Below are 15,711 nucleotides of genomic sequence, written 5' to 3' on the forward strand. Positions count from 1 at the left end.
GGCTTCTGGCCAGAAGATTAACATCCATAAATCCCGTATGATTTGTTCCAAGAATATGGATAATAGCTTGTGTAGAAGACTGAGTGAGATGTCTGGCATTCCCCTGACTCAATCGTTTGGGAAATACCTTGGGGTCCCTCTTCATAGTGACAGGGTGTCCAAAGCCTCTTTTAAAGACATTTTGGACAAATCTAACGGTTTGTGTGCTAGCTGGAAAGCTAATTCTCTTTCCCTTGCAGGTCGCCTTACTTTAATACAGTCTATCAACTGCGCTGCTCCAAATCACATCATGCAAGCCTGTAAGCTCCCTGAGCCGGTCCTCAACGACCTTGATAAAATTAATCGGCGTTTTCTGTGGGGAGAGTCTGGGGATGGGAGGAAGATTCACCTGGTCCCTTGGAAGGAAGCCTGCCAGCCTAAGAGCAGGGGGGTTCTTGGTATAAGGCAAGCTAAGGACAATAATAAAGTCCTGTTAATGAAGCTTCTTTGGAGAATGTGGCAATCCCCCTCCTCCCTTTGGGTTCGTCTTCTGGTCGGCAAGTATAGGAAAGATAGAATCTTTGGTGGCCCGAAGGAGAGGGTTGTCAGCTGTTCCTTCCTCTAGAAAGGGCGTAGTGCTGTTTTTACTGAGTTATGTACGGGGATTGGCTTGGAGGTGGGTAATGGGAGATCCATTAGTTTCTGGTATGACACCTGGATTGGTGACAAACCGTTGATTGAGGTGTGCATCGCCCCTCCGCCGAATGATCTCCTCTTCTAGAGAATTGCTGATGTGGTGGACTCGGAGGGAGACTGGATCTGGTCTAAGTTCGACTCCTTTCTTAGCCTGGAGACCCTCCTTAATATTAGAGGTGTGAAGATTAGTAATCAGGAGGAGGATAAGGACAGACACTGCTGGGCCTTGACTAATAATGGTTCTTATTCTTGCAAATCGGCCTATGAAGGTTTTACCCCTAATAGGGCTGATCCTCCCTTGGAAATTTGGAAGTCCATTTGGCCCTCAAAGTCCCCTACCGCATTAGGAGTTTCCTATGGCTGGGAGTCAAAGACAGGCTCCTCACGAATGCAGATAGACACAGAAGGCACTTGGCTGTATCTGGTGCCTGTAGCAGATGCAGCGGCCATGTGGAAACCTTGTGCCATGCTTTGAGGGATTGCCCGAATAGTAGAAAGGTTTGGGAAGGGGTCCTTCCTCACCACATCCTTCCTTCCTTTATGGGGTTCTCTGATATTGACTGGTTCTCTGAAGGCGTTAATGGGAATTTGTTGGCCAGTATGGAGCACGGGGCTATTCTCTTCGCTATTATTTGTCACCAAATGTGGAAATGGAGGAATGAAAAGTTATTTGCTGAGAAGACTGTCTTTATTCCTGACCTCCGATTTTACTTCTCGAAAAAACTCTCTGTTATTACAAAGAGTTTTGAAGGAGAGCCCCTGGTTCACCCCTCCCCGGTTAAAGAGGTCCAGTTAGTTGGTTGGAGGAAGCCCAGGGAAGGGGTTGTCAAGTTGAATACGGATGGCTCCTGCCTTAGTAATGGCAGAATTGCTGCTGGTGGAGTTCTTCGGGATGCTGGTGGCGCCTGGCTGGCTGGGTTTACCCATAACTTAGGTACGGGCTCCTCCTTTACTGCGGAGCTCTGGGGGATCTTGTCTGGCATTAAACTCGCCATTCACATGGGTGTTAAAAGACTTTCGGTGGAGTCTGACAATTTGGAGGCTATCAACAGGATTTCGGATAGACAGGCTGTTTGTCTTAAGAGTCAGAATCTCATTAAAGCCATCTTGAGGCTTCGTCCTGCCTTCGATTCTCTTACCTTCTCCCATATTTATAGGGAGCAAAACCGCGTGGCGGATCGCTTGGCAGCTGCTGGGCATGGGGGGATGTTAGGTGTTTCTACCCTTTCCGTTCCTCCTTCTTTTCTGTTACCTTCTCTTCTTGAGGATAGGATTGGGGTCAGTCTTCCTAGACTGATCCCGGGTTAGGTTTTTGTTTGTTTGTTTTTTTTTCTTCCCTTCTTACAAAAAAAAAGAGAATTTGAAGAGATTCAAATAATAATATTTTTTTAATTAATATTTTCGAACAACTTGTTTCATTTTCATCTGTTAAAAACTCTTGAAATACTAACAATTTTGTACAAACCATAATATAATAGTTAAAAACTATATAAGCCAACGTTGCAAAAACAGTTATCTCAATATCTCATAATTAATGTATATTTTTGAGATTTTGAGCATTAATTTTTTTTATTTACCTTCATTTTGAATTCGTATTTAGCATAATCCAAATTTTTTAACAATAAACATCTTATCAAGTGTATTAGACGCTTACAATCTCTTTGTCTAGAGAACTGGGAAAAAATAACTTCTTAATAATAATAATAATAATATAACATAATTTATAATTGAAATAAACTTTATTATAAGTATAATATTTCAATACCTCTTTAAAATTTTATTCAATATGTCTCCAACTTCAGTGAACAACTATTGTGTGAAATTTTATATGTATTTGTACCAAAATGCATAAAAACAAAATATACAATTCATATCAGTTAGATAAACTCAAACTAAAAAAATGAATGGATTTCAACAGGTTTCGAATTAAAAAATTAATCTAACTTCAATTAAAGCTAAAAATAGAGTTCATATAAAGCCGAAAATTTAAATTTTAGTTATAGTTAACAATCGAAACGATAACACCTAGCAATATATACTAAAAAAGAATGCAAATATACAAAATCTGTATTTTAGTCATTTTGAAAAAAAAAAGACAAATAAAAAAGAAAACGTGGATAAGGTAGCGAGAATTATGGAACCTGGGTAACGACAGAAATTGAATTTCATCTCTGAAAGATGAAACTATTGTTTAATACAAATAAAACAACAACACAATTGAGAAGAAAAATAACTACAACATATCAAAAAAATCGAATAATTACCTTGAGAAACGTAAGAATTTCTTGTAATTTTTGACACTTTTATGTTTTCCGATTTTAGTTGTCCATGCATCTTCTACTTCTATCGGATTTCTTCAATTGGAGATATCATTTTGAAAAAAAAGACATATAAAAAAGAAAACATGGATAAGGTAGCGAGAGATATAGAATATGGGTAATGGCAGAAATGGATCTGAAAGATGAAACTATAACAACTATTATTTAATAAAAATAAAACAACAACCCAATTAAGAACAAAATAACTACAATATATCAAAAAAATCGAATAATTACTTTCAGAAATATAATACTATCGATCATGACCAATGAATATAATGGTGGAATACTATTTATAATGCTTTATATAGAAATTTATTTGTAACTTTTAGATTTCATTTGCTTTGTGTTTTTTCATCTTCCCGTAACTCTTACTTTGTTTTATTATTTTAATTAATGTCATAGTAATTGTTTAATATATTATAAATATAAATCTGTTATTTTTAATTAATTAAATCTTTTTAATCTTGATTTTTTACTACGTTGGCAACTCATCAAAAATGCCTTTAAAACACTTCTCCTTATTTCTCTCTGCTTCCGCTATTATATATAGTATAGATTGACTTCTTTAACCATAATAGATAGACTCCTCATCTTTTCCTGCACCAAAATTAAAAAAGAAATGCCTTTATTCGTCTTTTTGCACAAACCGCTATTATCAATCAGCTAATTTTTACCAAATAGGTCTACACAAACAGCTAATCAAATCAGCTAATGTAATCAGCTAACAGCTAATAACTAATTTCTAAATAGGACCATGAATAAAGCATTTAAATAACGTATATGACCGATATCTAAACGGATATGGTCAAACAAAAAGCATTGTGAAAACTGAAAAAGTAAAGAATTGAAATAAAGTTAAAAAATCCATTAAGATTTAAAAGAGAATAGACAACCAATTTGAGAAATTGGTTTGAAAAAATTCAGAAATTCTATGCATTGCATACATATCGTTTATCAATCACATAATAATATATTTATTTATCTATCAAAATCTATCCAAATGTGATTTCTGATGACGTGGCCCAATCAGAGTAGAGTACCCCTATTCGTCATGTCCGGTGGCATTTTGACATTTGCCTACTCCACTGCTACTTTCCTTCCTTCCATGATAACCCCCCAGACTATATATATGGAAACCCAAATCAATAAAGATTCCACCTTTGGTCCTCAATCCCCAATTTTTTTCTCTCTCTTCTTTGTCTTTATATTATTGAATTGAACAAAGTGCTTGCTTCATCACATTAGTGGATTGGAGTGGAGCATTTGGTGTCAAAGTGCTTCTGGGTTCTTCTTCTATCTTCTAAAGTTTGGAGCTTTTTTTGAATTTGGCGCTTGTTGCTACTGTTCAATTCAATCCATTAATGGCTCTTTCTGCATTTTCATTTCCTGCTCATGTCAACAAGACTACATGTTCAGATCTGTATAAAGATGGTTATGTTTCTTCTCGTGCTTTGTGGAGAAGAACAGATAAATCTCACCACAAAGTTAATCAGGTTGGTTAATTTTCTGTGTTTTTATTGATTTCTATGTTGCAAAACTGAGTTAAAGTGTGTTGGGTTTTGCCCATTTTGTTAGAATTTCAATTTCTGCTAAATTTGTTTTATAGGCAAAGTTCCCACCATGGTGGTTTTGTGTTTTCTTGGTTATGTTTTTCCTTATCCTTTGGGTCTTGGTTTGGTATTTTGAGTAGGGATGTTGGAAAATTTTAGGGTACTCTGCTCCCGAGTGATGAATTCACTGTACATATATTTTTTATTAATATTGGTATTCAAAACGATTTTCATTGGTCCGGGAAAATTTTATAGGGATGTCAATTTTTGACACAATTTAGATAACCCGACTCACATGATATGGTTATGATTTTTCTTGCATTTACATGATAATCCGACTATTTTTAAACTTTGATGATGTCTTATTAGTCTCCTAAGCAGTCTCCGTATATACTAGGTTGGAGACGAGAGGTCAATAGAACATTTTAAATAAGATCACTAATAAATTGTTTTAAGCAAATTGAAGGGTCAATTAGATTACTTTAAATAAGTTCAGGGGCCACTGGAGTATTTGCCAAGCACCGAGATATGATGTATTAAGCTTATGTAACCATATTTATGTTTCACGGAAATAGAAACAGACAGGGAAACGTTATTTCTAAAATCATATAGCTAATAAACGGTATTGGAAACGTAAAAGAAATGGAAACATGAACGAGTGAAGAAGAGTTTCCGTACAACATTTGATAATCTGAATTATAACTTCTAATTATGAGTTTTTTCTCTCTTCAAATTGTTGGCTGAAGTTGTGTTTTGTTGTGTTTAGGCAAAGGGGAAGAGAAGGCAAAATGGAATTTGGGCATCAGTATCAGAAAGAGGAGAATATCAGTCACATAGACCAGCAACTCCTCTCTTAGACACCATAAATTACCCAATTCATATGAAAAATCTTTCAACTAAGGTATATATTTTAATTTTATTAGTATTATCCACATAATTATTTATGAATTTTGGATCAAAATGATATATGGTTGTGATGATTTACAGGAGCTAAAACAACTAGCAGATGAGCTGAGGTGTGATGTTATTTTCAATGTTTCAAAAACTGGAGGTCACTTAGGATCAAGCCTTGGTGTTGTTGAGTTAACTGTTGCTCTTCACTATGTTTTCAATACCCCTCAAGACAAGATTCTCTGGGATGTTGGCCATCAGGTTAGCTTTTTACTTTCTTCATTACTGGAGCTTACCGGTGGCAATTGTATACACGTCTCGAGTCTCCCATATTTTTACATGTTATCCTTAATTGAGATGGTACGAACCTAACATAATATAAGCAGATTAGGGATTTGTTAGATAGATTTTGGTTCAAACTTTAAGGTTGACTCATTTGATACTAATCCAATAATTGAAACGACAGGAACAGGACTTACTTACACGAATTGCCACGTCTAGTGGGGCTTTCTTTAAATTAGAGAATTTGTTCAATTCAATTCATTGATGATACCTCTATTGTTTTTTATAGTCATACCCACACAAAATCCTGACTGGTAGAAGAGATAAAATGCACACAATGAGACAAACAGATGGACTTTCTGGTTTTACTAAGCGATCCGAGAGCGAATATGATTGCTTTGGGACTGGCCATAGCTCTACTACCATTTCTGCTGGCTTAGGTACTATTTTGCTTCTTTGCTCTTTTCTTCAAGTTTTTGTTCAAGTTTTGTATTACAATTGGTGATCTTGGAATTTGATGAGCAGGAATGGCAGTGGGCAGAGATTTGAAAGGAAAAAACAACAATGTAATTGCAGTTATAGGTGATGGAGCCATGACAGCAGGTCAAGCTTATGAAGCTATGAACAACGCCGGATACTTGGACTCCGATATGATTGTTATTCTTAATGACAACAAACAAGTCTCTTTACCAACTGCTACTCTCGACGGGCCAATTCCTCCTGTCGGAGCTTTGAGCAGTGCTCTAAGTAGGCTGCAATCAAACAAACCTCTTAGAGAACTAAGAGAAGTTGCTAAGGTAAGTACTAAAAACACTACAAATATGGCATCTTTATGAACTGGCTGAAACTCGAGGCTTATTTTGCTTGGAATGAAATGAATGCAGGGTGTTACTAAGACGATTGGTGGACCGATGCATGAATTGGCAGCCAAGGTAGATGAATATGCTCGTGGGATGATCAGTGGTTCCGGTTCAACCCTCTTTGAAGAGCTTGGACTATATTACATTGGTCCTGTTGATGGTCATAACATTGATGATCTTATTGCCATTCTCAAAGAGGTTAAGAGTACTAAAACTACCGGTCCTGTCTTGATCCATGTTGTAACTGAGAAAGGCCGCGGTTATCCCTATGCTGAGAAAGCTGCAGACAAGTACCATGGTAATTGGAATTTTGACAAAATGCAGCTTGATTCGAGTCATTATATCGAGTAAAAGAGTAACTTATATGATGGTTTTTCGCCTTGCAGGAGTGGCGAAGTTTGATCCTGCAACTGGGAAGCAATTCAAGGCCAGTGCAAGCACACAGTCATACACGACATACTTCGCAGAGGCGTTGATAGCAGAAGCCGAAGCAGACAAGAATATTGTTGCAATTCATGCTGCAATGGGAGGTGGAACAGGCTTAAATATGTTCCTTCGTCGGTTCCCAACACGATGTTTCGATGTTGGGATAGCCGAACAGCATGCTGTTACATTTGCTGCAGGACTAGCTTGCGAGGGGCTTAAACCCTTTTGCGCAATCTATTCATCTTTTATGCAGAGGGCTTATGATCAGGCAAGTTAATATATGTTCTTACTCTGAATTGAAGTGGTTCTTAAGAACATTCAGCTAATGGTTTATGAATGAATGGTGCAGGTTGTACATGATGTAGATTTGCAGAAGTTGCCTGTTAGATTTGCAATGGATAGAGCAGGGCTTGTTGGAGCAGATGGTCCAACACATTGTGGAGCTTTTGATGTAACTTTTATGGCATGCCTTCCTAATATGGTAGTGATGGCTCCTTCTGATGAAGCAGAGCTTTTTCACATGGTTGCAACTGCTGCTGCCATTGATGATCGGCCCAGCTGTTTCCGATATCCGAGAGGTAACGGTATTGGAGTTCAGCTACCACCGGGAAACAAAGGCATCCCACTTGAGGTAACACCAAATGCGGATTTGGTTCTCCTTTTTATAGCTTATTTTTGTTGTTTTACTCCAAATAATAGATACAGAAGAACTTTGTTTGCTCCTCCAGTAGCGGCAGCAGGGGGGCTAGAACAACCTTGAGAGGTGTTTCCTAGCAGCTGGGAGTGCTCCAGTGCCTCCTAGCCCCCTGTCTCCGCCTACTTTACAAGGAAAATCCGTTAACATTTACTACCATTAACCAACAATAACAAACAACGAACAACAAACAAACTGTAAACAACAACTGAATCAAACATCCCACAAGTCTCGATTTCATCTTCACTCGACTAAAGCAAAATTGCAACTTTTCTAACATGTTTTGATCCTAATTTCCCTACAGGTTGGAAAAGGAAGGATCTTGATTGAAGGGGAAAGAGTGGCACTATTGGGGTATGGAGCAGCAGTTCAGAGCTGCTTGGCTGCAGCATCTATAATGGAATCACATGACATTAATATAACAGTAGCAGATGCTAGATTCTGCAAACCTTTGGATCATGATCTAATTCGTAGTCTAGCTAAATCACATGAAATCCTAATTACAGTTGAAGAAGGATCAATTGGTGGTTTTGGTTCTCATGTTGCCCATTTTCTAGCTCTTGATGGCCTTCTTGATGGCAAACTTAAGGTACTAACTTTTCCATAATCCTTCCATTAGTTATCGCATTTCCGGTTAATGTTTTACTGATAATTGCTTCGAAACTGTGGTAGTGGCGGCCACTTGTTCTTCCTGATATATATATCGAGCATGGATCGCCGGTGGATCAAATGGTGCAGGCAGGTCTAACACCATCTCACATTGCAGCAACAATATTCAACATTCTTGGAAATAAAAGAGAGGCTTTACAGATAATGTCCTCTTAAAAAGAATTAAAGTAACAAACATAGGGGGCCCATTTTGTTTCATTCTTACAACCTTGTAAGCATATAAATTTACTGTAAGATTTGTAATGTAATGATCTTAATTTCAACCGTGTATAGAGCATCATGTAATATACAACAAATTTAGTTTAGAATCAATAGAAATTCTCAACTCTCTTTCAAACTGAAGTAAATTTTATAATTGAGACCCAAAGTTTAAAAGTTGAGAAGATGGTTCATCCCACATTGCTTTGTTATATGCTTGGAAGAGATTTCTAAGACTATATAAAGAGTTTTGGATCTTTGGGCAAAATCACCCCACAACAATTGCCTCTCTTCATTCTAAGGATTGTTGTATTCTTCTAACCTTCTCTCTTTTGTAATATTTCATTTAGCTTTCATATTGCTTTTTAGTTTTCTATTAGTTTTCGCAACAAATTAGTATTAGAGACCGGTTATACTGAGTATGCTCTGTGGATTGCAGTTCGACTGATCTGTCCGCATCAGAAAAGGTTTTTCCTTGAGATTTTTTTTTATTATTGGTGATTCTGTGGGTTGCAGTTCGACTGATCTGTCCGCATCAGAATCTTGATATTATTTTTTTATTGGTGATTTTTCAATTTTGAGATTGAGCTGAGATGATGAATGATGAAACATCAATTTCTACATCGACAAAGACATTCTTCAACATCGATTTTGCCAAGAATAGGCATATCAAATGGCAGAACTGTAGTGGAGATTTTTGATGGTACGGGTCATTTTGGTATTTGGCAAAGCGAAGTTCTAGACCTTTTGTTTCAACAAGGTCTACATATTGCCATTGAAGGAGAGAAACCTGAAGAAATTGATGAGAAGGAATGGAAAACAATAAATCGTTTGGCATGTAGTACGATTCGTTCTTGCTTGTCTCGAGAACAGAAGTATGCATTTTTTAAAGAAACTTCTGCAAGTATATTATGGAAGACATTAGAGGAAAAATTCTCATGCAATCAAAATAAGCTCTATATGAAGATGAGACTGTTCAGGTTTTCATACGTTCTTGGTACCACGATGAATGATCATATCACAAAGTTCAATATGCTTGTTGCAGATTTGATGAATTTAGACGTAACTTTTAAAGATGAAGATTTAGCGTTGATGTTGTTGGGATCGCTTCCCGAGAAGTTTCAATTCCTTGAAACTGATTTAATTCATGGAAAAACCGAAGTGTCTCTAAATGGAGTTTGTGGTGCATTGTATAGCTACGAACAGAAAAAGGAAAAAAGTTGTTATGGTCAGTATAAGTACTAATAATGAGTGAACGCTCTCAAAAGAAAGGACAAGATAAGAAGAAAACAACAATAAAACTTTAGAATGAAGAGAGACAATTATTATGAAGTGATTTTGTCTAATGGTCCTACTCATTTCCAAAAATAAGGCTTTGGACCCTTAGCCAAAACCATCCTATAATTATTATTGCATTTTATTTATTTTCAAGTTTTATTGTTGTTTTCTTTTTTCACTCTTTATATGTAAAATTTATCGCATCTCATTAAATTTCTACGTTCTCTCTTTATTTTATGCCTTACTGTTGGGCTTGGCCCATATGAATTTTTTTAATGAAAGATTTATCGTTTTAAGTCCATTTTATGGTCTACATAGATAAGTGAGTGAAATATATTCTAGTTGAAAGTAAAGCACTTGTTAGAGTGGTTTACAAAGAATGTTTTTAGACATTTGGATGTATCCTAAAAAGTTTCCAGTTTTATACAAGAGTGAGAACTTAGATGAAGCTTGGCTCACATTGACCACCAAACACCTGCACCACCACCACCACTGCCGCTCAGTCGGATCAGGCCGGGTTGGGTGATGTAGGTGTGAACTAATTACTTTTTTTTTTTTTAATTTAATTAATTATTTTTTTACATAATATAATTTTTTTCAAGAAGTTTTAAAAAAGTTCTATGATCTCAACTTCTCCCATTCCAAAAAATGAACAGTTTCTCAAGGGTGTAGAATGTGAGCAATTCTGAACAATGCAAATCGGAATTGTATTTACAGTGTTTGATTGAACGACTGATAATCTGCTTGTAAAATCTCGGGACAATATCGTGAAAGTTTTAAAGAGATTAGTCTCATCTGATACTCATCCCCAACCTTTCTTATTTAGTAATCAGTACTATAACTGTGCAACAAACACTTGCAACTGGAAAAAAATAATTAATAAAATAGTTTAGTAAAATAAGTTGTAATTACATCTACAAATTCTAATTATAAACGTATCAACTAATTAAGGTTGACTTGATTGATTAAGGATCCCAAATCGTTTAAGTTAGGTCTAAAATTCGAATTCTAACATATGTAAAAAGCTTTAATTGGGAGATGATCTACCTAAAAAAAATGTCCAATGAAGTTCTCGGATAAATTATATATATAAAATAGTTATAAACACGTAAATCTTAGTATCTAAATAAACAATTTTATAATTTAAATAACACAAATTAAAAGCGTAAATCATGTTTTACGTATCTTGATGGTGGTTGACCAATTTTGCAGTCCACTCATGATTCTTTGATCTAATTAATAATTATCCAAATGAAAAGATAAGTAGTAATTTGGAAAGAATAAGCAATTAGTTGACCATTCAATGCTAAAAAATGCAATATCAAGATATATTATCTTGTCTTAATTATATATTCCACTTTATTTTGTATAATAATTAATAATTGTATTTTGAAAAATGAATTATCTCAATGGATATTATGGTGTCTTATCACAATTTAAAACTCTTATTAATTTTTCTTATAAAAAAAAAACGCTTATTAATTTTTATTTTGTTTTATCGACCCCAAGTTTTAGAAACCTCTCGAAACCCCTCCCTCACATGATCAACCCCCAAATCCCTTCGCCGGCGGCTGGTGATGGTGGCCCTGTGTGGATGGACTCTTCTGACCGCGACTCCGTCATCGGAACTGACGCGACAGTGCCTCTCCGGCCTCTGCGTGATTTCCAAACTGCAGGTTTGGTGACTATAAATCAGGATAATCCTCTCAAGCCTAAATTCGTGGTCGCCCCCGAGCTGCTCGATGATTGGTCTCAAAAGTGGAAGGATGCTCTAATTGTTAAGGTTCTAGGTAAGAATGTTGGGTATATTGCTTTACAAAAGAGAGTTTTGGAAGCTCAAAGGAGGAGTTAATATGATGGATGTGGGTAATGGTTTCCACCTTGTTCGTTTCGATGCTATGGTGGATAAGGAACGTGTAGTTTGTGAAGGTCCATGGACCGTTCAGGGACATTACCTAACTGTACGTCAATGGTCACCAGATTTCGTAGCTGCCTCTGCAACTATTGCTTCTACTTTTGTATAGGTGTGTATTCCGGATTTATCTGTTCAAATGTATGATGAAAACTTTATCATGACGATTGCCAATGTCATTAGTAAGACAGTGAGATTTGATAAAAATACCCTAAAGACTGCGTGCGGCCGCTTCGCTAGAGTTTGCATAGAGATTGATTTATTGAAGCCCCTTGTTGCTGAGCTTGAGGTGAATGACTGTTCTTACCGTATCGAGTATGAAGGGCTCCATGTTGCGTGTACCAATTGTGGTAGGTATGGCCACATTCAGGCTAACTGTGTAGCCCCAGCAGTTTTGGCAGGAGGTCAGACAGAGATGCAGAGGAATTAGGAGATGACAGTTGATAATGCTAGCACGACACCTATTGATAACCCGAAGATTCAGAAGGCTCAACTCAGTGAAGCTCAGTACGGAACCTGGATGATGGTACCTCGACGGAAATATTCCCCGCTGGTTACTAAACAGACTAATCCTGTGAGTACAGGCACACCGCTTGAGAAGGTTACAACCAACATACCGGGCACGTTTGAGAATGCTTCAGGGTTACAAGGCAGGGACGTCAGGGATAATATGCATCCACTTGCATGATACAGTGGTAATGTCCTATCGTGCTGTAAACAAAATTGGTGAACGCTTGCACACTCTAATTAACCAATAAATTAAGAAGATGCCAATAAATTAAGAGCGTGGACAAAATGAATTTCAATAGTTTTAGAAAAGTAAATAAAAAAAAACCTCTTCTTTCTTTAGTTCAAGTTTGGGTTTCTTCTCTTCAGCGACCTTTTTCTCCTCCCTAGAAGATGGTTTTGGTATCGGAGAGATGAGCTTAACCCATATACGGTTTTGGATCCACCTTCTCTCCTTTCATAACTACCTTACTGCTCTTCCATTAAACCACCATCTAAACAAAGAATTGGAAAAAGAAGAGATCAATTAAGTTTACACAAACCTTCAAATCGTATAAGACAACGACGAACCTTGCATACTATGGGTGAGAAGTTAGGGACATATGAACGAGTCTCGATTTGGCTTGGTCTAGAGTGGAGATAAGAAGTCGAAACCTGAAACTGCAGTCAGTGAGAAAACATGAAGGAGAAAACAAAATAAAGAAGCAAGTTGAAATGGTCAACATGTGAAGAAATGAGAAAAGGACTTCAGTCTACCTTGTGTTCTGAAATGAAAAATTAAAATGGGAATAGTGAAGAAAAAACATACCTGATTAGAGTGATGTACAGCCTCAGCCCGAGGCTCCAAATGTTTAGAGAGGTTGGCTGTGAACATAACCAAATGAAAAAGAAAAAGAAAGATAAACCTGGCCCCTAGTTTCTGCTATAATCCGAATTATGTCGTATGGGGAGAGCTAATATTACCTTGGACCCCTACTTTTCAGTCAACCAAGCAAAGGAAACAACCAATTACTGGAAATTTTCTCCCAAAAATTTGGGGATTCCAACAAACTTGAAATCTTTCATAAAATTGGATGAATATAAAGAAAAATAACAATTAAATCGCCCATGAGGGGTAGTCATCGGAGAAACCATGTCAGATTTTCATGATAAATAAGAAAAAATCTGAAATTGAATGAACCCCAAATTTGTTCCATGGAAGAATAAAAATTGGAATCAACAGAGAAATAAAAGAACACAGACTTACCTGTGGTTGAAGCGAGAGTAGAACTTGTCTCAAGAACTTAGGGTTTCACTTTAGATGGAGAGGATTTGAGAGGAAGAGAGATGAAAGAAGGGTAAGATGATGCGTTTTGTTTAACATTTTAAAAAAAAATTCTTTGCGTTTTACGTTTTAGTAAGTTTTATGGTTTGGAAGGAATTATTTTGGTTTTAAATATGTAGAGGGAAATGAAAAATGTTACAATTTTCTATTTTATATTAAATAATTTTTTCATCAAACAATTATTATTATTATTATTATCTATCACATTTAAATAAAATAATGTATAGTTTGCTTAAATTATTATGTAATTTACTAATTATTTATATAGTTTTTATTTTCTTATATATTATTGTAATTCTTTTTCAATATGTAATTTGTTAATGTTATAATTTATTTATTTTATATTTAAATTTTATGAAAAAGATTTTTTTTCCAAATCCAAATAGATTTTTCCTTCCAAATATTTAGTTAGAATTTAATGATAAGGATTTTACCTTCCATACTAAAGTAATTCAAACACACATATATAATATAAGACAATACCAAAATTTCAAAACCTTAACTTAAAATCATTTGAATTATTTAAAATACAAAGATGTTGGTTGGCAAGCATTTTATTGTGTTGGGGTTTTTAGTTCTTCTCTTCATCAGTAAATTCTGATCTCTTTTTTAATTTCAATTATTATATGATCACGGATATACCGAAAAGTGTAACAAACATCTTAAAAAGGTAACGTTTGTTTTTGCATATTAGTGTTTCCTCCCCTCCTACTAGAAAGGGATGCATTCCCTATCCTGCAAAATTAATTAACCTTTTAAGACTAGTCCTCTAATTCAGAATATTTGACATTTTGAGATAATGGATTTGTGAGTGTCAAGCAATCAATTGATTTAAAAGTTTAAATTGATATTAGTAGGTAACTCTCGTTATACTTCGGGAAAAATGATGCGGAAGAAAGAACATAAAGACTACACAATTAGTTTAATATAATCGTTTTTGCAATGCTATTAACATAGTTCACAGTGTTGCGGAAAACAATTAGTAGAAAAAGATATTGTTAAACGGAAAATAATTTGAGAATTGAAAAGCTTGCCGAAAAATATTTTGTATTAAGGAAAGATCGACTAATCAGCGTCACTACATCAAAAATTTAATTTGCGGTATTGGTATCTTTTTTCGCAATATATGTATTTTATGCTATCTGTTTGTTTTAAGCGTGTATTTGAAGTATAGTAATCAAGTAATCTTATTGAAAATGATAATAATTTAAAGTAGTCAGGTTTAAATTTAATATGATCGGTTACTATAATCTATAACATTTTTAAATTTCATTCAATTTATTTTGTTAACAAGCCATGATTAATTTGATAAATGTGTTTTTTGAAATACAGTGAAGAATGAAGATACTAATTGTTCGTAAAGATATATGATAAAAGATTGTACATGTTGAATTAACTACTTTAACGATAAGCATGAGTGAATATTGAGTTTTATGATGCTTTTATTCTTTTTAAAGTAACATTTTGTTTAGAATAGGTAATAAGTGTCTTACCATATCTTTCCATATTTTTTTAGATTTTAATTGAGTTAAATACATAAATTATAATTTATAGTAGTTAGTAGAGTTTTACACATCAAAACATGTAAGTGTAATATTAAAAGTTAAATAAATAAAATTCAAAGTTAATTAAATAGTTAATAAAATCATAATCTGAATAAATTTAATTATATAATTAACTCTTTTTTATGTTATAAAAAATTAATATTTATTTTATCAGCTTATAATTCATATCATATACATTTTTTCTTATATATAAATGTAAAATAAGTAGTTAAAGTGATATGGATAAAAAAACAGAATCAATGATACATTTTAAATTCGTTTTGATGAATTTTTGTTATTGATTTCAAATTTAATATTATAGTAATGTTTATAAAAAAAATTATTAGTCAAATTCAATGACATTGTCTTCAATATATGCAGGTTCAAAAATGCAAAAGGTGCTTATGAGACCGTTAAAGGACCAATAGCTAATTTCAATTACAATGAACCAGCGGATTGCGATGCTGCAAATAAATGTTCATGTCCTTCTTGTACTTGTATCAATAATCAGTGTGTTTGTAAACCGTCTCGCAACCAAGACATGCATGGATTTTTTTACTTGCCTATTTTTTTTTTATTC

At 34.9% G+C, this 15,711-nt stretch overlaps 1 protein-coding gene and 1 long non-coding RNA gene across 3 annotated transcripts; one reads left to right on the forward strand and one right to left on the reverse strand.

Moving 5' to 3' along the window:
• The first annotated feature begins 4,102 nt into the window (after nt 1-4,102).
• Nucleotides 4,103-8,735, forward strand: LOC136219882 (probable 1-deoxy-D-xylulose-5-phosphate synthase, chloroplastic). Its single transcript, XM_066007458.1, has 10 exons — nt 4,103-4,489; nt 5,313-5,447; nt 5,534-5,698; nt 6,009-6,159; nt 6,245-6,516; nt 6,604-6,877; nt 6,966-7,273; nt 7,355-7,636; nt 8,004-8,288; nt 8,372-8,735. Exons 1-10 carry the CDS (start codon nt 4,358-4,360, stop codon nt 8,522-8,524), a joined length of 2,157 nt encoding a protein of 718 aa, XP_065863530.1. The 5' UTR covers nt 4,103-4,357; the 3' UTR covers nt 8,525-8,735.
• A 1,215-nt stretch (nt 8,736-9,950) lies between these two features.
• Nucleotides 9,951-13,654, reverse strand: LOC136219883 (uncharacterized). Of its 2 annotated transcripts, XR_010684313.1 has the most exons (4): nt 12,834-13,654; nt 12,592-12,757; nt 11,967-12,467; nt 9,951-11,887 (listed from the first exon to the last, which is right to left on the reverse strand). It is a non-coding gene; the product is annotated as an uncharacterized lncRNA (long non-coding RNA). The 2 variants fall into 2 exon arrangements; XR_010684312.1 differs by having other exon boundaries at nt 11,967-12,757.
• Between the last annotated feature and the right edge of the window lie 2,057 nt (nt 13,655-15,711).

Source organism: Euphorbia lathyris, chromosome 2, assembly GCF_963576675.1.
Source record: "Euphorbia lathyris chromosome 2, ddEupLath1.1, whole genome shotgun sequence".
In the NCBI taxonomy this organism is placed as follows: Eukaryota; Viridiplantae; Streptophyta; class Magnoliopsida; order Malpighiales; family Euphorbiaceae; genus Euphorbia; species Euphorbia lathyris.